Here is a 22,751-nt window from a genome sequence, read left to right as displayed (position 1 = left end):
TTTGGTTTCATTCTGATGGCAACCAGAAGTGCAGGAATGCAGTTTGTATCTCAACGTAGGTCCTTGAGGTTTTAATTTCCTTTATTCAGTGAAGCTTAGTCAAGCAAATGAAGCTGACAAGGTTGAGCCACTGAAGTGCTTGCAGCATAAGTCCTGGGCTCCAGCTCATTCCATTCACCCACTGAATAGGAGGCAGAGGTCACACAGCATTCCTGAGGCTCAGGGTACCCGCAGCCCAGCCTGGACGCTGTTGTGCTCTCCAGCCCTCTGAGAGCTCTTTATTTAAGCCATCAAGTTTGAGCCGTAAGCCTTTGTGAGCCCCAGCACAAAAGTACACACTCCTTCTATGAGCAGGCAAAAAAGTAAAGCAGCACATAAGCAACAGCCTCACAGATTAAAGATGCTTTACTACTCAGAAGTAGTGATAGTTTTAGCAGATTGTTGGTTTTTTAAAGGTGTGCCGTGCCCAATCTGTTTTTCCTAGCTGAGCACAACTTATTTATACTCCACAGAACCTTTAGTGGCACACACAAGCAACAGTCATCCTTCATTCAGAAATTCCTTTGCCCCTAAAATCCAAGGAGGTGTTTGTTTTAGTAAATAAAGATGACCCCCTCCACCACCATATTTGAAGTGTAATTTCCATATGTTTATGTCACCGCTGCCATATGTATTCTTGGCCACCTGCCTTGTTGCTGTTTCTCACTATGAGATTTTCCTAGAAATGTTCAGATATTGTCAGTTTTCAGGACTACAATAAACCTTTAAGTGCCTTTTGCTGGTTGGCACTTGCACAGATGCATAAATGGAGGAAGCTCTAAGTTTCTTACAAGGCTGTAATAAATTTAACACACATTTGCATCCAAACCCCAAAGGGGAACAAGAAATGGTCTCTTGAAGTGTGAAAAGATCTCCACAGTACTTGTCAGGAAAGACTCTATCTCAGTTTAGCCATAAAAATCATGGAAAGTGTACTTCTCTGAATTGAAATGAAACCACAGAAATCAGCCTAATTTTAAGGAAAGTGCTATGGGACTCTCAGAATCTGTGGCTGGTCAGGATCTTGATCAATTCTTACATGAAGGACAGACAGCTAACAGCATCACTAAACACCACGCTGGGGATTATTCATAAACTATTAGTTGTCATCTGTTTTGTTTATTGCGATGCTTTCATTTGCAATTCCAGTATACAGTCGGGCAGCTGCCTGGTCAGCTTGCAATGCCACTTACCTCTACAGATGTAGCATCAGAGGTAAGCCAATGGCACTCTTAAAAAAAGAAAGATGTATTTTTATTCTGAGCCTTTCAGTTCACACTGCAAAATTTATTTTGGCATTTTTCATCTTTTTGCCAAGGAACTGATGTATTTGTTCACTGCCAAGAGTGAAATAAGGAATCAGGCCCTATAAGTGTAGCAAAAAATACGGGATTGTTTAACTTTCATTAACAGGAAAAATTGGTGTGCATAGGCAGAGGGTACAGTTGCCCGATTGGCTTTATACTGAAAATCTGTTACACTAAAACCAAAGAAGTCCTCATAACAGTCAGAATTTCTCTGACTTTCTTGCACAAATATCTGTTGGTCTGAACACATTGCTGAAAATAATGGCATTCACGTTTTTTTGATGTGCCACTTTTATATAAACAGTAAGGAACTGAGAAATTTAATCCAAATATTGAGTGTGCTTTCCAGTTATTATAGACTTTGACTAAACAGATGTGAATACTTTCATTAATCAGATTTGTGCACTTTTAGTAAAGTTTCTGCTTCTAGGAGATATAAAATGACCCATAAATATTAAATAACCAGGAAAAACATCCTGCTATGCAAATGCAATCACTTTTGTTGTCAGTATCATACAGCAACCTTAAGCCTTGGATTGCATGTGGCCATAGAGGCATTCCTTTACACTTCCTCTGCTCCATGAATATTGAACAAACTCCAGGTAAAGGGACCCACTTTAACATGAGGATATGAAAGACTCTTAACACCCTACAGCAGAAGGGACTCTCCGCAATGCTCAGCTACAGCAAGTACTATGGCTTATCGCTTGAGTGAGTGCTGTAATCTTTAGTCCGAAAAAGCACTTCCTCCTTCAGCCGTGGTCTAAAAAGATGAAGACTGCTATGGTTTTGAAAACAGAAAGTTCCTGTTTCTAAAAAATGGATTCTGGCTGTAAATCTTCAGCTAGGGCCAGTCTGTCCCTCTATCTGAGAGCTAAGTGTAATGGGGAGCCCCAAAGAAAGGCTGGTGCATCCAGGGAAGGACTGATTTTTCTGAACCCACAAAAATATGTCTCCCTGCACGCTGCCTGGGAGAAGCTGGTTTGTTTTCTTTTAACACCACTGGGCTGCAGAACACCTAAATGTCCAGGCATTGAAGTCTCCCTTTGTGAGTAACTTCCTTGACTAATTACAGTCTTAAGAAAGAAATTGGCAAATTCTTTTATGAAATTTATTTCTTAAATTATGTTGCCTACGGTCATTGCCAGTGTTGCAAAGCATATCAGACTGGTGTGACTAGCTGCTGATTTTTTTCAAGGAAATGACTAGGTTCTATACTCAAAACTAACCGAGTCTCTCTGCAATATTATATTTTAATGTAAAATGAACTATATAAAACTGGCAGGGGTTTCAGCACTAGGGAAGTGTTTTGAACATGACTCATGCCACCCAGTTGCATGACTTATATTTCCAAAAATTATTATTGTCGTGCATAAAGTTCCGTCTACTATGGTTTCTAATTGCCAGAATAGGATGTTTTCTGTATCAGAACAGGACGTTTCTGTACTAAATCAGGTACTCATTTTCAAAGCCAGTACAGCCCTCAGCCCTGAGTCCCACAGTTGTCGCAAACACCATGCACAGTTCTAGCGACACAGGGAAGAGAAAGAGTTTTTCAGCTCTATCATAGGTGTAGCAATTTATTTAATCCATCCCTTAAACAAAAAAAAAGGATGACAACCCAAGTATTCCATCTGTCTTACTTCACTTCATAGCAATAGCACTGACTGCTGAATGTCAGCAATACATTTAGCAATGACTGGGACATAAAGGCCAAGGTTTTCCAAACTGACAAGAGGTTTGGCATGGTTTGAGGCTTGATGCTCAACCTGAAACTCTTTAAGCAGAAATAATTTCCAGAATACACAAAGTCCCTCACTCTTGATTTGGAAGCTCAAAAATAGATAATTTGAAATTTTAGCTCTCTGCTGTCCTTGTTTCGTGAAATTTGTATTTTGCTAAAGACCAAGGAACTATTCAAGGATCATGATAAGCACTTTACAAAGACTATTTAACTTAAATATCAGATAAAGGGTCTTAATTTACAGTCAGCTTAAGCTTTCAGTAGGATCTATGTAAAATGTTGTATAATGTGCGGGGATTCTTTCTGTCCTTTGCCACATTGCTGACCTCACTATCTTGAGCTTGCTATCAAGTACAGTGCTCAGCTGCTATCCCTGCAGTAAGCTGTTGGCACAGGTAGAAGTCAACAGCATGGATGAACATTCATTTGTCACATTACAATGGGAAGCCATTACATTAATCTCTCTGGGATTGCTGTTTTAAATTTTGAGATTGCAAACCTTTTCAAAGATGAGTCATCCACCCATCCATTCTCTCTTTTGGAAAAAGCTAAAAGAAGTGATTCTAATATGCCATTAATGAACCCTGTCAGTTAGACATTTACTACTTCTTTTTGGCCAAGCTTTTTCAAAGGAAACTGCTTAAAGAGCTCTAGCCAAAAACCAATTAAATCTGAGGAGTGATTTCATTCTTCTCTCTCCCCCAGTTCCACCACTTACACAAAGCATAAATAGCATAATGTTTTCTTGCCATGATATACCAGGAAATGATGATGTTCTTTCTGAGGAAGAGGCAGGACACAGCAATGGAATCGTTAATTGCATGCAGCAATTGTTCCCTTCTTCCTTTGAGGTGCCCAGGACAAGCAGAACAGTACTAGCTCCTCGAGGGCCAAGTTTTTAGTGGATTCCTCAGTCCAAGTTCTTGTGCCAAATCCTTGGTTCCAATGAGACTCATAAACTGAGCGTACATTGTGTTAGCCATTCTGGGATTACTTGGCTTCTTACAAAAGGAAGAGGCGGTGGTGCACACACCCCAAAGCTGAGAAGACTGAGCTTCTAAGAAGACGAGCTGTTTTTTCATGCTAGCTCTATGCCCAATTTTCAAGCATAAGTATATTCTGTCCAGTTGGGATCGAGGAAGGAAGATGATCCAGATTTAAGCTGATATTATGCATAAAATATTGTGGGCTACAGGGAATGGAGTGGAAACTTTATTGAATATGTGTAGAGCAGACGGCGCATATGGCTGGAGAAGGAAGAGAGCAAATATCTGGAAGAGTGGAGGCATCCGTATTTTTTCAGGTGGAAAGGTGTCCTGCTTCCCATTAGAAAGACAAATTCACTATCTGCCTGGAATTTTCCTTGAGAATTTGGTCTTGCATATGGTCATTAGGTGGGAGAGACGTTGTGCAGGATGACAGGAGGAAGGACCTAGCAACTATTTAGGAGCTTTGTAGATGCTTTAGTTTTGCTGACTCTTAGACTTTTGCCAATGTTTGTGGCTGTTTATTTGACATGGATCAGGCATTTCCCGTAAACTTCATGACATGGAAGTTACCAAGCCTACCACGTAAGTCCGAAGCATGCCAGGATGAAAAAACATGCAGGTCAGATGTCAGGATCTTTCAAAGACACAGGAATGATTTACCCTGAATATGGTAATAATGCCACTGTCCTGCAGTTGTATTCTGAAAATAATCAACTTTTCTGATATCAAGAGGAATCTTGAGATTTATGCTGGAGATGTAGGATGTAATACTATTGTACTGCAATATATGTGATACCTGCACTGGTAATGACAATGGGAATTATGCACAGTGTAGGTTAATTAATTACTTGAGTTTAATTGTGTTAGTTTTTGAACAACTGTGTCCTATACCGTAGGCGATGAGTGCTACATCTGACTTGGCACTGTAACTGCAATGAAATCATCCTCAGGGACTTCATCTGACACGCATGGTTCCCGATAGACAATTCCAACAATTTCCCATTGTATTTCTCTTATGAATTATGTGAAACATGTTTGCTGGAGTCTTAAATCAGCCCAACTCCCTACAGCTGAATATTGACACTGCCAGTCCATACTGAATACGTCTTGTGCAAGAAGATTTCTCTTTTTCAGAAAGAACTATTCTAGGCTTTCTTGACTCATTTAGGTTAGGCTTATTTGGGCTTCTCTCTCCAGACTGTCTCAGCAAAAATAACATTTTAAATTCATAGCCATTTTTCTAAAAAAGGTTTGTTTCAACTTTAGGAAAATGCAAAGCTTTTTGTTCTTAGTTGAGGCAATACTTAATTGGGGGAAGGGACCCCAAAAGACGTAGCAGCCAAAAATGACACTTTTATATTTTAGGTGGGATTTTTTGCAGAATAACTTTTCAATTTATCCTTCATTTCAGTTTATCCTTACAAAATCTCACAACTTCTTCAAATCTGTGCTTTTCTACAGACTGTTTTCTAAGATACTTTCTGGTAGAAAAGAGCTACGTCCCAGCCATTAAGCTTTAGTATATTGGTATGCTTGACAGACATTTGTAGCCACATCCAAAGTGAGAAAGAGAATATTTACAGTGCAATCACTTCTGTAACTGCAGTTCATAAGTGATATCAAATAGCTTTAAATTAGCTTTAAAGTAACTCATTTGCAAAGTGCCAGCAATGTAGCCAGGGTGGCAGACACCTCCATGCTGCCTAGGTACCAAGTGCTCAGCTTCTTGGGCAGATTTTACAGTACTTACTTCGTGCAGTTGTGGTTTATCTAATTTCAAGATAGCTCAGCAAGTCCACAGTTACAGCTCTGCTGCGGCTGCATTAAAGGTTTTCTTTCTCTCTGGAGGAAACACCCTGCTACTGAAATCCTACCACCACGGTGACCAGCATAAGAGATCTCATTTCCTGTGCCAACTATAGCCTTAGTCAAAGATTAAACTCACCACATGGGACTGAATGAAAAAAACAAAGTTTGGGCAGGGGCTGAACTACTTAAAAGACAAGTCTGTGGTATACAAAAGCTTTAGGTGATACTAGAAGGCCCCGTGAGCAAAAGGCATGACCAATGCTAACATACAGCTACAAGTCTTTCTCAGTTTGCACACTATAGGCTGTGCAAATCATATGGGGATGCCGGAGATGAAAGTTTCTGCCTTGAGCAAAAAGGTAAGAGGCCCATCCAGGCTCACCATCTGCACTCTTTTTTCCTCTCCTTTCCCTCATACCCCCTCCCCCAGAGAGAGAGCAGCAGGCACCATGCTGTTTCCTCCTGCCCCTGCAAGGGAGCTGGGATCTCCCAAGCCATTACCTCATCCCGCTGGAGCGGCTTGAACTGATCCCTCCTTTAAGAACGCCTGGCTCCATGCCTGCTGTCACCCGCTTCCTGTGACCCTTCAAAGGTCTGATTCAAAACACATTCGTTGCAGCATCAATCTTTTAGCTGACTGCAGAGGGCCTTACAGAGGTCAGAGTCCGTTTTGTTCAGTCCAGCGAAGGTTTTATAAAAATATATATATCTATTTGGTTGGTTGGTTTTTGTTGTTGGTTTTGGGTTTTTTTTGATACTAGCCTTTTTTTATCCTTTTTTTTTCATCAAGCACTGGAATGTGTAAGTACAACAAGAAAGTCAGTAACATTATGTAAACATATGCATCTCATCCAGCCAGGGTGACCACTGGAGGCCAAACATAACAAACAGGCCAGATTTATTTAGATTTAAATTTATTTAAACTAGAAAAGTAAGGATTTAATTAGAGAAGCAACGTCTTTTTATCCCTTATTCCCTACAGAGTATATGCATAGCTCCAGAACCTGAAAATAAAATCCTGAAATGGAGAGATTAACATATTTGAAAAGAGAAAGGTTAAAAATGCTTGTGTCTGAGGACTCTTCCAAATAATTTCAGCTACATAAACTTCCCCTGTATAGAGTTCTTAGAAACGCGTTGGGAGAGGCTAACAAACCTGGTTTGATGTGGGTTTCATTTCTAGTCTTGCAGATGCGTGGCATTATAAATGAAAATCGTAGGCTTCGTTAGCCATACTGGCATGGCCCAGCAGGCTTCCCAGAAGTGCCACGTCTGTGGCTGACAGCTACCTTTGCTGAGCATCACTTCAGCAGAAACCAAGTGTGATAAATTCCATCCTGAAACATTACATCCAGTACAGATCCATTTTGATAAACTGCAAAAGGTTTTCAGTTTTATTAGTAACCTACTGGGCCAATGGTTATGGAAACAATAATTCATGCTAGATACTCTCAGTGAATTTTTTCAATTCAGTGATTGCATTCCGAGGGTATGACATGCCTCACATTCTTTCCTAGCCACAGCGATTTCTGACCCAGAACATGAGCTTCCCTTCTAGACAGCTGAGATGTCTGTATACTCTTCCTGATGCCCACTTAAGTATTTAGTAGGTTATACTGGACATTCAGACACAAGAAGCATTGTTTGTTGTTCAGCCATCAACATTAATATTTGCCTGTATTGAAGTTTTGGCTGATCACTGTGAACACCCTTTTAAACATCTGGTGGATCGGCAGAGGGGGAGTTTTCTCTCTCTCCATTTTTTGAATATAGAGGAAAGGCTCACAAACACTTCACAGCTACGGGTCTACTAGCTTCCATTACCTAGCCTTACGTTGAGGGGTTGCATTCAAAGGAAACTTCAAGCAGTTTATACTGCTGCGGTATTGTGGCATCAATAAAAGCCTGTGACAGGCACTGCAGACTGGCAACCTCCTGCTCACAGCTGGGTGCAGGCAGGGGCCTTGCTGGCATGTTAGTCTGCTCTGCTGCAGATGGAAAGGCAGGGAGAAGAGTTAACGTGTAGCTGCAGAAGGCTTAAGATGCCTATAAAATGTTTTGTGTAGGTTTGTTGTGTGCATTTGTTGCTGGTGTGAATTATAGAAACACAACAGTGAAAATCTTTTCTTCTCACTTTGAGGAAAAGAGTATACATACGGTCCAGTCATAGTTTGTAATTTTACCTTTCAGTTGCCAAGTACAATGCAGAATCTTAAGGCAGTGGTTTTTGTACGTTTCTGTGATGTTGTTTGGCAGCATTGATAATTGTAACATTTTTAACAATTCTACAGCATTTTAAGAAGAGAAAATACTGCAGTGGTTTCATTTGCGTGTTCCTCTTACCACACGTAGCTGTTTCACTGGATGTGTTTATAGGTTTCTAGGGCAACAGCTTCAGATCTAGCGTGATTACCTGTATCATACCACTCATCAGAGATGTGGGCAAACTTTGGAAACTTCTACATTGAGGAAATGCTGCTAGTTGCTAAGAGACAGGAGTTTTCAAAAGCTGTCTCAATGAAAATGCTGATATCACATGCCTATGTCGACGGCTTTAAAAATGTCATTAAATTATCAGTTTGTTTAAAATATATTTTACTATAAATATATTAGAGTTAAGAAAATAGCTGCTTCATCAATGCATTATCATAGTTCTATAGATGTGCTCATTTAGAATAAATTAACATCTTTTTAGAAAAGCCTATCAATTGTTATTTAAAGCCAGCTATATTGTTGAGCCATAACTGGTATATGAAACAGCCCATACCTGTGTCCTAAAAAATGTTGAAGAGTCCAGAAGTGAACATTGGACTTCAACTCTGTTATTAATATCCTCTGTTAATCAAATTAAATGTTCGTTGAGATTTACAGGAATCCTATCCATCCTATATGCACGGAGCAGACAAAGAAGGAGCTGTCACAATATCCCAATTTCAGTAAGTCAGAGAGATCTAGTTGGGAAATTTTGCAGACATGTGGCTGCTTTGGGGTCACAAGACAAAGAGTGAGCAACTGTTAATCCTGCCCCATGGCAGTGGCAGCATATGTTAGCAAGATATTCTGAGTGAAGCATGAACAATTGCTTTCACAGGGCTCATCCTCTCTCTGCAATCATTCAGCTTTTCTGTAAGGAAGAAGATATGAGTGGCCATGGATCTCGGCATTTCTTGGCCATTGCCCCAGTCTCTGAAATAAGCAGCATAACTTAAATACTGTTATGTAAGGTCTGATCCAAAAAGTATGGTTGTTATTATTATGCTGACTTTACATTTATAAAGGGAAGAGCACTAAAAGTAACTGTTTCCAGATTCCCTGTTTTCATTTTGGTCCTTTTTGCAGCTGTCAATTAATAACGAGAACCAGGTTAGGGTAGACACAGTTATACAGAATTATAAAACTGACTACTGGCAGTTGTTTAAAAATGAGCACTAGGGAAATTTTGATGTTTCTGATTCTTTGCAAGAAGCAGCCAATAAAATCCCAACCTAGTTAATTAGTTTCCTTGTTGCTAGAGTGGAGGTGTGTTGATCAGATTCTCCAGTTTACTACACTGGTGGAGGAGGTGGAGAATTTCCCCTGAGCAGGGAATGTCCTACTGCCACCAGTATAGCAAAGACATCTCTGCTTTCTCCATCAGACTCCACCTTTCCCATGCGCGAATGGCAAGAATACCTTGGAGTCAGGGAAAGGAGAGGAAAAACACAGCTCAGCTGTCTCCCTGTCTGATATAAGGAAATATTGCTCCTCTGTAGCTTTAATTGCTCCAGGTACTGGGCAGCTCCAAATAAACGAACTGCTCCCAGCTGCCTACAGCTCCCGCTCATCACAGTATCTAGCATTGCTGTGATGTTGCTGAAATAGTAACACAAGGAGCTCAGACTCATTCATCAGCTTTACTAATTTCAGTAGTCTAAAAGCTGCCTTTTTCTTTACCTTCACCTTGCATCTGTATTTTGAAGGGGTTCTATTGAAGTGTGTCTTCGTAGCTGATAACAGCCTTGCTCTTTGTAGCCACCTTCATCATCTTGAACACTCTTCTTCAGAGCCTTCCCCGTCTTTGTCCCATGACTGTTTTCTCCAGCTGGCACATTCCTGCTTTTGTTATGCCATGTGATTCAGCCACCTTTCTCAGTTCTCCGTCAGCCAGCCATCTGTGTAGGCAACCTGCCTCACTTCCTTTCAGAAATTCTAAAGTAGACCTTGGACTTCTTGTTTTAGTCACCTGCTTACGTCCATGGCTGACACAGAAAGCAGCAGCCCCAGACTCTGATGATGAAGATCCACAGATGAATGCCAGAACTGTTTTGAAAAAGCTGGCAAGGACCAATATTCTTACTTTGAAATTTTGTTTCTAATTCCACTGTTTTCCGCAGTTGATGTGTCCCATATTCTGGAGAAGTACATTGAAAGGCAGCAGATCTCTCTCTTTTTTGCCCTTCAGTTTCAGCTAAAAATTCTTCCCCCACTGAAAGGCAAGAGGTAGGAGCTATGACAGGCTGTATGAGGCAGCTTCTAAGGAAAAATAAATATTCCTCAAATCTACCTTGTTTTTGCCAGGTTTCTAAGAGGCTCCACAAAAATATGATTAACTCAAGAAATTATTAGAGAAACATGCTGAGGGTTTTTTTTGGTTTTTTTTTTTAATGTTTCATCTTCACTTTACAATCTAAATCTGCAAACTGAGGCATAGGTGAGCGTCTACTTGTATATGGTGGGTAACCCACATTATAGTGTCTGTCTAGCTTTTGTTTTGAAAACAAACTACTTTTCATGGGCAACAATGTCTTTAAGTTGCCTCTTCAATTTAGCAACAGCAATTTCGTAGTGTTGGGGCAAATTAGAACAGTTTCATCAGTTATTTCCTTCCTTCCTGTTCCACCAGTGGTGCAGGCTTTGAAATGACTTCTCAAAAACATCACTACACGCTGAAATCATGAAATGCTTAGGCTCATAAAACTGTTGAGGGCCATTCGCATCAGCTGCCCAGCCAGACAGCAGGCCAGCACGCGCACCCCCGCACAGGGATAAGCCCCTTTTGCCGCCCTGCATCCCTCTTCTCTCCCTGTGCCCTGGCCAGGTGCAAGCCACCCAAACTAATTTCGGCCTCCAGCCTGCCCTTCCCTGCTGCCCTGACACTAAGGGCCAGGCTTGGCCTCCACCCCCCCGGCAAGCGCTGGACACCCTGCGGTGGCACAGCAGGGCCTGAGGAAGGGCGATGGAGTTGGGGATTTCGTTGCTGCCTCTGTGAGGAGACGTTGACCGCAGGGACTGATGGCCGGGAGAAGGGCCTTCTCCTGAGCCCCCACTCCCGGGAGGGTGCAGAGCTGCCAGCCAGTATCAGCCCCACGTCTGCCTTTGGCCCCACGTCGGCCTCAGGGGCAGCAGAACCAGTCATGCCAGCGGGTGGCTTCGTCCTCCAGGCCCTAAGCCCGCTTTGGGGTTTAATGAGCAATTAGCAACGCCAAATTGAGCCGCTGCTCCGGGGCTGTGCAGGGAGCTGCGGGCGCTAGGGAGGAGGGCGGAGGGCGGGCGGCGCGCAGGTGGGAACGAAAGAGCGGCGGAACGGGCGGGCGGCGCTCGGGGAGGCCGCCGGGAGTGCTGCGCCGGACGCCGGAAAATGGCGCCGCTGCGGGTGCTGGAGCTTTACAGTGGCATCGGGGGGATGCACCAGGCCCTGAAAGGTACCGGCGAGCAGCCGCCGCCGCCAGCGCGTCCCTCGGTGCTCGCTGCCGCCGCAGCTCCGCCGTGCGCCCGCCCGCCTCCTCGCCCAACCCCACCTCCTAGGGCGCCATCTTCTTGGTGGGACCCCGACCCCTGAGGGGAGGCTGTGGAGGGCGCCATCTTCTCGATGGGGCGGGTTAAGATGGCCCCTCTCTTCCCACAGCCCCTTCCCCGGCCGGGCGTGTCGCGCCGCTCCCCCCCATCTTGCACAAGCACCGTGTGGAAGGAAGGTACGGGGTGGGAGGGGGTCCCCTCATCCCAAGTCCCGGACACGCAGTCTGCCGCGGTGCGGTGACAGGGAAGTGACCTTATAGCGGCGGGGTTGGTGTTAAAGGGAGCCGCGGGAGGTGGCTGTCTCATGGGCCTGCTGTCAGGGACTGCCTGGGAGTGATTGGCAGCACTGGGCATTGGCAGCTGAGTTTTGGCTAGCAGTATGTTTGCACTGGGGGCCTGTGGCTGTAAACTGAGCAGTGCCCGAAAGAATTCGCGGCCTGCTGGGTGGCACCAGGTACCCTGGAGCACGCTAGGATGGAAATTATGGATCCGTGGTCCTGCTTCAGCCTGGGCAGCTGCTCCCGGGAAGGCTGGGATTTTGTCTTTGTTAATACGTGCTCTGTCTTGTACTGACAAACCACTGCTGCGGATGGGATCGGGATCATGCAGACGCACAGGATGATACTCGGGCAAATTAGCCAGGGTATCCGATAGGCGTGCACGCAGACTGGGTTTTCATGGCGCATAGTTAGGTGAATAGCTGATACATGATCCATATATGAGACTGGTATAGCATTTCCTAAATATGAAAACTGGTATAGAGAATTCATGCTAGACCATGTGCCCTGGTTAGCTTTTGATCTACAAGGAACTCTGGAGCTGAATTTGCTGTATTAAAGCATGGCCTGGGTGACCTTCAGCAAGTTCTGTAGACTCTGTGACTTGGCTTCCCCAAATAAATAATTGAGCTAGTTTTATTGATCTCCTTTGTAAAGTACCTTGGGCCTTGTTACTTCGAAGTACAGGCTTCAACAAAAAAATGTGTAATTTAAGAGAATCACCATAATAATTTTAATTGTACCTACAATCCTTCAAATACTTCACCCTTCATAAGCATTAGCAGCCCTTCTATTTACAACAGAGAGCATTTTCATTAAAAAATCAGGTGAAAACTTATCTTGTTAGTTTTCCAGTGAGCTGAGTAATATTAAAAGGTTATGCTTACAGAGTAGAATCCATTTAGTGTTGTTCATTGACTTAAAACATACTCATAGTTGGCAGTGCAACATTTTTTCTAATTTCTACCTGAATGTGTATATGTTTTACATATATATAATATGTAAAAATACATGACATACCGAAATATGTACCTACATCGTTACTGTAAATAATCCTGCCTGCCTGTTGTAGGGATGCATTTTCCTTATTTCCAGAGACATCCTTAGATTATTAAGAACAAAATATATCTTTGTATGGAAGTGCAGATTTTGGAGTCTTTGTGGAATGAAGAGAGAGTGTTAGACATTGTATGTTGTGTATATAGCTGTAATAGTAATACTCTACTTTTCTAGTAGTCTGGTTTGTGAAGTGATGGGGAACTATCTACATGTTACAGACAATTTCCATATTTCCATAGAAAGTGGATTGGTTCCTGAAACTTAGCCTACACCATGGTCCTTCACTCAGCCATTTGTCATGTGTTACTGTGTGTATATATGTAACAAATCTTTACTGAATGTTATCTAACTCTGTTCTTAACATAATAATAGGTGTCTTGTGAATGTTTGGTAGTGTTCTGCAATAGTTAATAAATTGTAATGCCAGATGTGATAGCCTATGGATGGCTAACTAAGAAAGTGTCCTTTACAACACAACAAAACACTTAAAAGAATGGGAGTATTGGGAATGCAGCCTTAGAAGGTTATCAGAATACTGTAAACAGAATGCTGTATCCAGTAGATAGTTACTGTGCATATGAAGGCTTGAGAGCATATATCACATTTATATCTTGTGTAGTTTGGAGGGTGAAGGAATTAACCAAACCCCTTGTATTTTTTCCTGAAAAGGTATATTTTTTGCCAAGCTCACTGTTTCTGAACTTGCTGAACAACTTCATCAGTGTCAGTACATGTTGTAATTTCTGTTATTCTGGGTTATATTTGACTGAAGAAATTCTACCGAGTATGAAGTGAGACACAGATTCTTTTGTAGTCATACCAGCCTAAGCAGATGAAGGGACTGTGTATAAGAGGAGACTTAAATTATCTGTATAAATTACCCTAGATAGTATTAAATTGTTAAATACCAATTGAAATTTGCAAGGCGTATAGATACAATGCTATTTGCATTACAGTTGGTTTAACTTTTTTTCAAATCTCAGTGCTTATTTTTCTGGGAAGCATATGAGAACTCGGCCCATAGGCGTTGTGTTCTCTTCGAAAAAGTCCAAACCGTATACTTCTAGATGAAAATCTTGGTTTGAGTGTTGTTAAAACTAATAGTGAGGCAATTTGAAGAAAAACGGTTCTGTGCAATTTGCACTGAATTGACTATTTAATGACAGGCCATTATATAAAACTGGTTTTGATGAATTGAATTACACTCAGGAATACTGACAGTCAGGCATTTTGGTCCTTTCTGCTGTTTTCTCTTTTTAAGTCTCTTAGACATCTGGATTCAGTTTTCTTATACAATTTATAAAGGAACAAAGTAAAGTCAAGGGGGATTTAAGTGTTTGCTTTTATGTGGAAATCAAACAAAAAAGTGAATGTTCCTCTGTAAGTACTTTTTGTATATAATAACAGGGTTTCATATATGTTTTAGGCCTATATGTGTACATGAAACCATGTTATTTGAAAATGTTTCTGATACAGTTTTTTGGATATCATTTAGCAAGTGGCAGATTGGCATCTTCCATTTAAATCAAGTACAGAAATATTAGAAGGTTTTTCTTCTGTATAAATATGAAGCTTGAAAGCAAGCCTTCCATTTTGCCAGTGCTTTCATAAACCAGATACATGAGAGATGAAGATTACGTATAATACTTTATTTTCTTGGTATGGTTTCTAGTGGATCTATACAGCCAAGAAAAATAATAGAAACATGTAGAAGAGAGAGAGAGCATGAAATACTTCAGTGGCAGCACCCCAGGAAAGCTACTTGTTCTACAAAAGGGATTCTGCAGTCCTGGCAAGTTCTGGCTCAGTGTTGGTTCCTGGCTGTGTTATGGAGCCAGTTTTGTGGCCAGTTATGTTTAGCAGAGCTGGTCCAACTTTCTACTTTTCTGTGAAATTGCCAATGTTTTCAATTGGCAAATAGGTATTTTCCAGGAAATCTGACACTGCCTTTTCTACCTGGAAGCCTTTTTGGCTGTCATCTTTCATAAACTTAGTTTTAGGATAGCATATACTTGGTGTTACTGGATGAAGATGCTCATTGTTTTGGCAGCTGTCATTAGAAGTAGAATGCATTTGGCACCAAGTAGTATGCAATTGGTTTTGAGATTGTCCTTGCCTACAGTAAGAAATAATGGAGTTTTAATAAATTCACAGAAGTTTATACTCTCTCATAAGTGTTTGTCTATTAACAGTACGTAGAAGTTATTAGTACATAGTTACATAGTTGAATCAGGTTCTTTTTGACAGTGAAAAGAAGGCTGTTCCTGAATTTAGATTTCAGTCCAAAACTGAAAAAGAAAAATTTTGGGGATTGCCTAGCTCTGTTGTTTCTTTAGCTGTAGATAATTCAGCATATGCAGAATTTCTAGTTTTAGATTTTGAATGCTGTATAATAGTATTTTAAGTTTAGCAAAGGCATGCAAAAAGATGTGATTTAGAAAGTTGAGCTTGATTAAGGTCAGAAGTCAGCAAGTCTGTTCATATTCACACTCTTGAAAGATTGAGGCAGCTAAGGGATGGGAGTGCATTTCTTTCTTCCTGCCCTATGCTCCAAACTTTGTGAGATTTATAAAGATTGATGTTTAGATCATGTATGTCTAAACCTATGATATTTCATATATATGTGTGTGTGTGAATGTATTCCTTTATATATAAGGTGCAGAGTTTCTGCAATGAAAAAGTGTTTTATTTTTAGAAAATCTATGGCTACAAATTCATTTCCTTAGTAACTTTCCATCAAACAAACAGCCTACTCTTCCTCATTCCCAACCAAAACAAACTTAAACTGGTTTATTAATTTAGGCAGTTTTCCCATGAAAAATGGGTTCCAGGTCTCTGCCACAAGCATTTGTAATCTGCCAGGTTACTGAAAAAAGGCTTCGTGCATGAAAAGTGAAAGGACGTTTAAAAAAAAAAAAAAGTGATTTTTGCAGCGCTAAAGTTCGTGATATTTCTCCTCTGCAATTGTTATATTCCAATTTTACAGACTAAGAATTTGAGTCTCTTGTACTCTGTCATCTCTGTTTATTCATTTTATTTGATTATCTGTGTGAATTGCACAGCATAATAAACTGGTGTGCGTAATTAAACTAGGCATAGCTATCTCAGGAGGAGACGCAAAGGAGACAAAACTGGCAAGCAGCTTTAGGATTGAGCACAATGCAAAAAAAAAAAAAATTGCCAGTTTGAGCAAATTTTTAAACCTAAACTCACTTTCATATATTGCTTCTCTAAAATATAGCTCTTCATAGCACAGGATGGTGCTAGTTGTGCTATAATGTAAATTTGCATGGTTTGTAGGGCTGAACATGAACAAATCCTGTACAAGTAGAGCAGTGAAAAAAGTTACTAAGTATCCTGCAGGAAGCAAGTATCAAGTTTACTGATAGTCCTGTTGACTGTAGCCATGGACAGTTCAGCCTAATCATTTCAGCCAAGAGCTGACGACGCCTAAATTAAATCTTTGCTCTCTGTTTTAAAAGGAAACAGGACTGACAAAACATGTGACTAATCTTCCCTTTTCCATCTGTTTCCATATACCTGTTAGAATAGATAATTGTTCTGGCTCTGATTTTCCAATATGCTGAGATCTGCCAGGCTCTGCCCTTGGTGTAACACCATGTATTTCATGTGCTTTGCTGACATTGATGATTCTATTACAAAAGTACAGTGGTGAATATAAACAGATCTATGTTAATTTTAGGTCTGCTAGAAACACATGACAAAGGAATCGATTCTGAAGAGGAAAAGGACAGATATTGTAATGTCAGAAACTTTATTTTCAGTGTTTGAAGATGACACGCTTTGGGTTTGTTTTTTCCAAATCAGAAGCTATTGCACACATCCCATCTTCCTTTGTTTCATGTGCCACACCTTCCAATCATTACAGCAGCATCCCTTTCACTCAAGTGACTATTGCGAGTACAACAAAATAGAGAATAGGGACCCAAAGTTTGATTGCTGCCTCTTTAGGCAATTTAAATAACAGTTAAAGAGTTTCTGCTGTGTGGATGCTAGAGGTTTTAAGACTCAAGTGCAAAATCAGTACTTTCCTAATAGGATTCCTAAATCTGAGTTCACCTGCTTTCAGCCAAGTGAGGGTATTATAGTCTGCCTAAAAATAAGCCATAAGACCTCCCTCAGTAATTTCCCCATCATGTCTGTGGCTTCCTTTTGAGCTACAACATCTCATTCAGAAACTGGAAGTCTCAGTTCAAAAACTGTAGTGTCGAGGAGTATTGCAAATCAAGTATTCCAACAGCTACTTAGTTTCACTTAGAAAATGTGTATTATTTTTCTTTAGTCTGCATAAAATGAAATTATTCTCTGCATAGTTGTAATTCTATTAAATGGCTGTTTTTTGAAAATTGGACGTACTTCTTCGGGGGCAAAAAAAAAATTTCTCCAGAGCTGTGTCTGTTTCTGTATTGAAGTTCCTCTATATATTTTGGGGAGTTGATTTAACATCTCACTAAGTCAGCAATTCAGGGGCATTTTCATATTCCTGAGTTGCTTTTGTGCCTTTTGTCAGTGAGGATAGTTAAATACAGTCTTGATTATGGTTTTTTTTTTTACATTCTGCTTTCTGTCTTTTTTGTGATACATTGCTACAGTCATTTTCAAGTAATAAATATAATTGCTATAGCAAAATGGAATAGCACAGTTTGACATCAAAGTTATTTAAATTTCAGGAGAAGTTCTTTAAAAATGTTTCATTTTCACATTGTTTGAAATTTACACAAGCTTTTCTTTGTTAGGTTGGATGTGTGAGATCTGCTTGTCTGCTCGAGTTCCTTCATGCGTTTCCAGGGTATTTCCACACAAATACGCTTAATCAGCTTTTAGAGGGAGTCTGTTCTATAACAGGAACTCCCAAGTGAGCCACAGCTTTTGAGTGAAAGGAGGAGAAGCTTTGAAAAAATTATCAGGTCTTTGAATTGGGAAGAGAGGATGTCGGGTGGAATAGCTCAGGAAAAGTTCCTGTCCCTTTTCCATGCAGATTAACATCTCTGATTTAGACTGAACATTGTATCGCAGGGGGATTCAATAAATTACTGTTAGCTATGTCCTCTATTTCAGTATTTCGGCCTGTGAAGTCCCTTGATGCAAATCCCAAGTACTTCTTTTCTTGTGTATGTACGCGGGGAGAGATTGAATTGATGTTAGTAAAACGGGTGAGTGTCTGAATCATGAGTTGTGAGAGAAAGCACACTGCCTGCCTTTCCAATTGTCATTTTTAAAGTATATGTTAATTTAGATAATAATTTGAGTTCTTGATTTTTTTTAGTGTTTTTATTTTTTTCTTCTGGAGTGCCTGGAACTCACCCTAAGCATCAGCTTGTCAGGACAACATGTTCTAAGAACTGAAAGAATAAATGAGAAAAGCATTCTCTTAAACAGTACTTGAAGTTTGTTCCTATTACTTAGGTGTTACAGCTTTGTTTTAGGAAGATGAAAGTGTTGAGTTTTGAATATGCTTGTAAATTGGGACAGTCAGCCTGCTAAGGTGACGTTCTTTTCACGCTAGATGTCAGTGTTAACGTACCTGTTCTGTAATCTCAGGTGTAGTCATTCTGTTGTCCTCCTGGATACACCTGTATTAAATACTTTAGTTACAATTGATGGTCAAAATGTCAAGACAGTAACTGCAAATAATGATTTGTAGGCTGACCCTTAATGGGCAGCTCTCTCTAAATCTTTTTCTTGTGAAACTCCTGTTCTTACTGTGTACCAAGTAAACCCAGGAGAACCAGGCTGGCCTTTGTTAAAATGTTTGCTACAGCCTTTCCAATACCCAGATTTCTCTTTCATCTTAGTTTTGACTAAGATGGCTTTGAAAACCTGAAAGATAGTAGATGGGTGATAACTGCATCACTCAAAATTAAATCCACTGGGGATATCATAGTTGGTTTTTCATCCTCTCAAACTGTAAATAATTAGCTGACTAGCAGTAATTCATAAGATGTCTCATAAAGTCATTTGTCAATGTGTTGTTTGAGCATGTTGTGAGATTACTCAAAGGCATGTGGCTATTTGCCGTGTTTCTTTTGGTTTACAAAAGATTTTTTTTAAATCCCCTGTTTCATCTGGGGCTTTGTAATGGTGATCATAATGTAAATTTCCTGGTGGTTGAAACTGGTTGTGTATATTGGGACGTATGGTCACTGTTTTCTGCCTGTGGCTATAACAGTGACCACAGCCTATCTTCGTGGATACAAAGCCTCAGTGAAGGTATTGTGGTTAGTAATAATAAATAGTGTGATGTGATGAGCAGTGGTTTAAACACTGTTCTTTTTATGTCTTTGGCTTCTGTAGAACGTATTATTCTATTACTCTATAAATTAACCATTGCTTATTTACATTCTTTTAAGTGTATTTTTTTTCAGGATTTAGCTGTCAGTAGATTTGTTACACTGTGATCTCTTCTTTTCAATAACACCTCTAAGTGTCCAGAAGTACTTCCCTTGATATCAAGAGAAGAGGAGCTGCCAAATGTTGTCCTTCAAAGCATTTGGTATTTTGGGGACCTTGAACTCAAAGGAGGCAGCAGCTGTGTTCAAGGCCCAAGGTTTTATTGGAATATAAGCATAAATGTTTTTCAGGCAACTTCTTAAATATTTATTGCAAGAATAGACATACCTCAAACATATTTATTGGTACCAGTTTTTCACAATGAGTAGTAGTATACTTCTAAAATAACACATTTATTTCCTGAAAGTTGTCAGTGGCTGGAGAGGCTCAGGCAGTGGCAGGGGGGCTCGGCAGGTTGATTCAGGATGTGTTCCTATAGCTGAGGAACTTGGTGGCTACAGAGACCAGCTGAGTGTGGGTGGGAACGTTGTAGAGATGCGCCCTGTTTGGAGTTTATGTGTAACTCCACAAATTGTGTGCAATTAGCTTCCATTTTTGGATATATAAGGAAGGCAAGTACTGGCCATACAATTAGAAACATGGTATATTTTTCATATAAAGTTTTAAAGGCAACACAGCAAAGTTTGATCATGTAATTTCCCTTTTATTTTTGAGCATAGCTGTGACACAACTGAACAAATGCATTTTTTCCAAGAGTAGTAAAGAGAAGCTACAGTTTTCAAATTCTTTTTTTGATTTTAGAGAGCTGCACGTCTGCAGAAGTTGTTGCTGCTGTTGATGTGAACACTCTTGCCAATGAAGTTTATAAGCACAACTTTCCCAGCACACCATTATGGGCAAAGGCAATTGAGGTGAGTAATGAATGTCTCTCTTACTCTAGTCTGGCACTTGTAGAAGTAAGTTGTCTTTACTGTCCTTATTAGTAACAAGAGAAACAAAAAGATTTAATTTATGTTGTTATGAATATAGCAGTTTTACAATAACTTTGATTTCTTATGCTATGGTTGCTTGTTGAAGTTAGAGGGATACTCACACTGCAGTCTTTTCCTGAAAGTCTTGACGGCTGCATCAAGAAAGGTAATGTGAATGTCAAGAGGAATGCTTACCACCAATAAAGGAATGACAAAAAAATATTTTTAGATTAAAAAAATATTTTCATGTATTTTGAAAGAATTTAATTAAATTACTTGGAGTCATGCCTTCATTTTGTAGTTATAGTTGATCTCAGTAGAACACAAGAAAATATACTGGATGGAACAGTCTGGCATTTTTTTGTGGGCTCAACAGATCAAATGTTTCAGGGATTCTGTCCTTTTTCCAAATTATTTGAAGAACAACTAGGTAAAATTGGATTCTGTTTTAATAATTGAGGGGCAAACTAGGTGTGTTGTTTTGCCTGGATTTAGGTAGAAATTACAGTATACTTGATCTTCTTTTACAGTTTTACAACATGACAGTAAAAGAATCTGAATTTGCTTTAAGACACCAGCTTAAGTACAAAGTTTTGATGTACAAAGACTTAATATCTGAATAAGGATACTTTATTTGGAGGAGGGATGGGGAGAAATAACTAGTCAGTATTTTGATGTGATCTGCTGAAAGAACAAACTACACGCCTTTTCTGAAAGAATGAGTAGATAAAAACCTCACGATTATGTATAGATGCTGACGTCATTAGTGGTTTTGACTCGTATTTAAAGCAATTAATGCATATTTGCATTGTATGGTTTGCCAAGGTAGAAAAGATTGAAATTATGAGGTCAAATGAGCGATTAGGTAGTTTTTTGCTAGGTGAAGCATATAGTGGAAGTAAGAGGGGTAGTTTGGTCTGAAAGATGACTTTCAAACAGTTTACAACACTCAACATTCTTTTTTTTTTTCCTTATTCAGGGCATAACACTGAAAGAATTTGACAGATTATCTTTTGATATGATTTTGATGAGTCCTCCCTGTCAGCCGTTTACAAGGTAGATATAGCACACTTTGGAGAAAAGTGCAGTTATTACAGTATGTAATGTTAAAGGAGAAATGTTCTCAAAAGTGACACTATGTGTGGTTCATCTGTGTATCTTTCTCTTCTTAAGCAAAAATGTTGTAGCTCTGTTCACCGTGATATTTACTGAAGTGAAAGAAATGTAGCAATTTCAATCTTAATAAGTGATCACACTTCTTGTAATACATGTTATAATTCAATTTAAGTAAGCTTCTTACAGCACCTATTTTGCATACTGTATTGTTCCTCCAGTAGTGAAATTCAAAGATTTTGCTGCTTAGGAGTGCTTCCTTTCCCTTTAAATATCAATCTAATCTTTTCCTGAGGCAACTCAGGAAAAGAAGGAGGTTTGGAATTTCTCACTTCTTCCTGAGACTAAGAGTGTAATCTGGTTTTGTTTGTACTTTGAAAATTGCACACGCACACAAATAGTTTATTCTGAGGAATGTTTCTATTTTAGCCAAGACTAGGAGGATAATGGCTTTGAAATGATTTTGTGGATGATATAGAGAAATGTCTTTCTGATTAAGAACTGAATTTACTGAGATGTTATTTGTCAATTAGTTTCAAATTCATATCGTTTGACAGCAGTGACCAGTGGAGGTAAGATTCTAGTAACTGTACTTATGCAAAGTAGTAGCTTCATGAAAAAGTCTGTTGATGGTGATGAAACTGCTTGTGTGAGAAAGTATATGTTATTGAATGGTCTAAGATTAGAAGGGTGCTGGTCTATAAAAATGTATTTGTGCAAATCTATGATTTATATAGCAATCATTCCTTAAAAAAAAAATTTTTTTTTCAATAATACGGTGAAAAGAAAAAAACTGTGTATGACTAATTAATTTAGAGACACACTAAAGCTCTTCTACCAAGGCTTTATTCTTTTTTAAGAGCTAATACAAGTATAAGTTAGGGGAACACAGGCCTGGAATCGTTATCATTTTTATAACCTACATGAGCTGTCCAGTTTAATGTTGCAAAATTGGTTACAAAGTTATTTGCGTAGGGCTCAATCCTGCTAAATGGTGAGCACTGAGGCTTTAATTCATAGAAATAATTTAATATATTCAATGTAAAATAGCAGGCTATTCCCGGGAACCCAGTGGGGTTTTTTTGTTCTTTCAGAGCCAAGTATGTTCAAGGCATTTGCTGGACAAGACCAGAATGCTAAACGCTTTGCAGACTAGGGAGTGGATTTCATTACTGAATGCTTCAATTTTAACCTTGCTGTGAGCTGATGGATTCCAGAGGCAAACTATCATTCCTCAGAGCATTTCTTAGGACACTGCCTCTGTGAGCACGTCCTTATGTCTGTACACAATGCTTTTGCAGAATCCCTTTTTGAAACTCAAAGCAAAAAGTGTCAGCATTCTATAGAAAAATGTA

General features: G+C 39.8%; 1 protein-coding gene across 9 annotated transcripts in view; it reads left to right on the top strand.

The window, feature by feature from the left end:
* The window catches only part of TRDMT1 (tRNA aspartic acid methyltransferase 1), a 41,058-nt gene that overhangs the window by 351 nt on the left and 17,956 nt on the right, over positions 1–22,751 (top strand). For 2 of the 9 annotated variants that reach the window (XM_069776090.1, XM_069776083.1), the window contains exons 1-3: positions 11,816–11,839; positions 20,114–20,223; positions 21,263–21,339. In XM_069776090.1, the coding sequence (XP_069632191.1) occupies positions 21,302–21,339 (38 nt within the window). In that variant the 5' untranslated portion in view covers positions 11,816–11,839; positions 20,114–20,223; positions 21,263–21,301. Of the gene's footprint in view, positions 1–11,417; positions 11,570–11,602; positions 11,840–20,113; positions 20,224–21,262; positions 21,340–22,751 lie in introns of those variants that run through there. The other 7 variants (XM_069776099.1, XM_069776110.1, XR_011323219.1 and 4 more) reach the window with 7 other exon arrangements.

Source organism: Haliaeetus albicilla, chromosome 2 (genome assembly GCF_947461875.1).
Source record: "Haliaeetus albicilla chromosome 2, bHalAlb1.1, whole genome shotgun sequence".
Taxonomy (NCBI): Eukaryota; Metazoa; Chordata; class Aves; order Accipitriformes; family Accipitridae; genus Haliaeetus; species Haliaeetus albicilla.
Note: the sequence above shows the minus strand (reverse complement) of the source record. Positions and strands in the feature narration are given on the sequence as shown.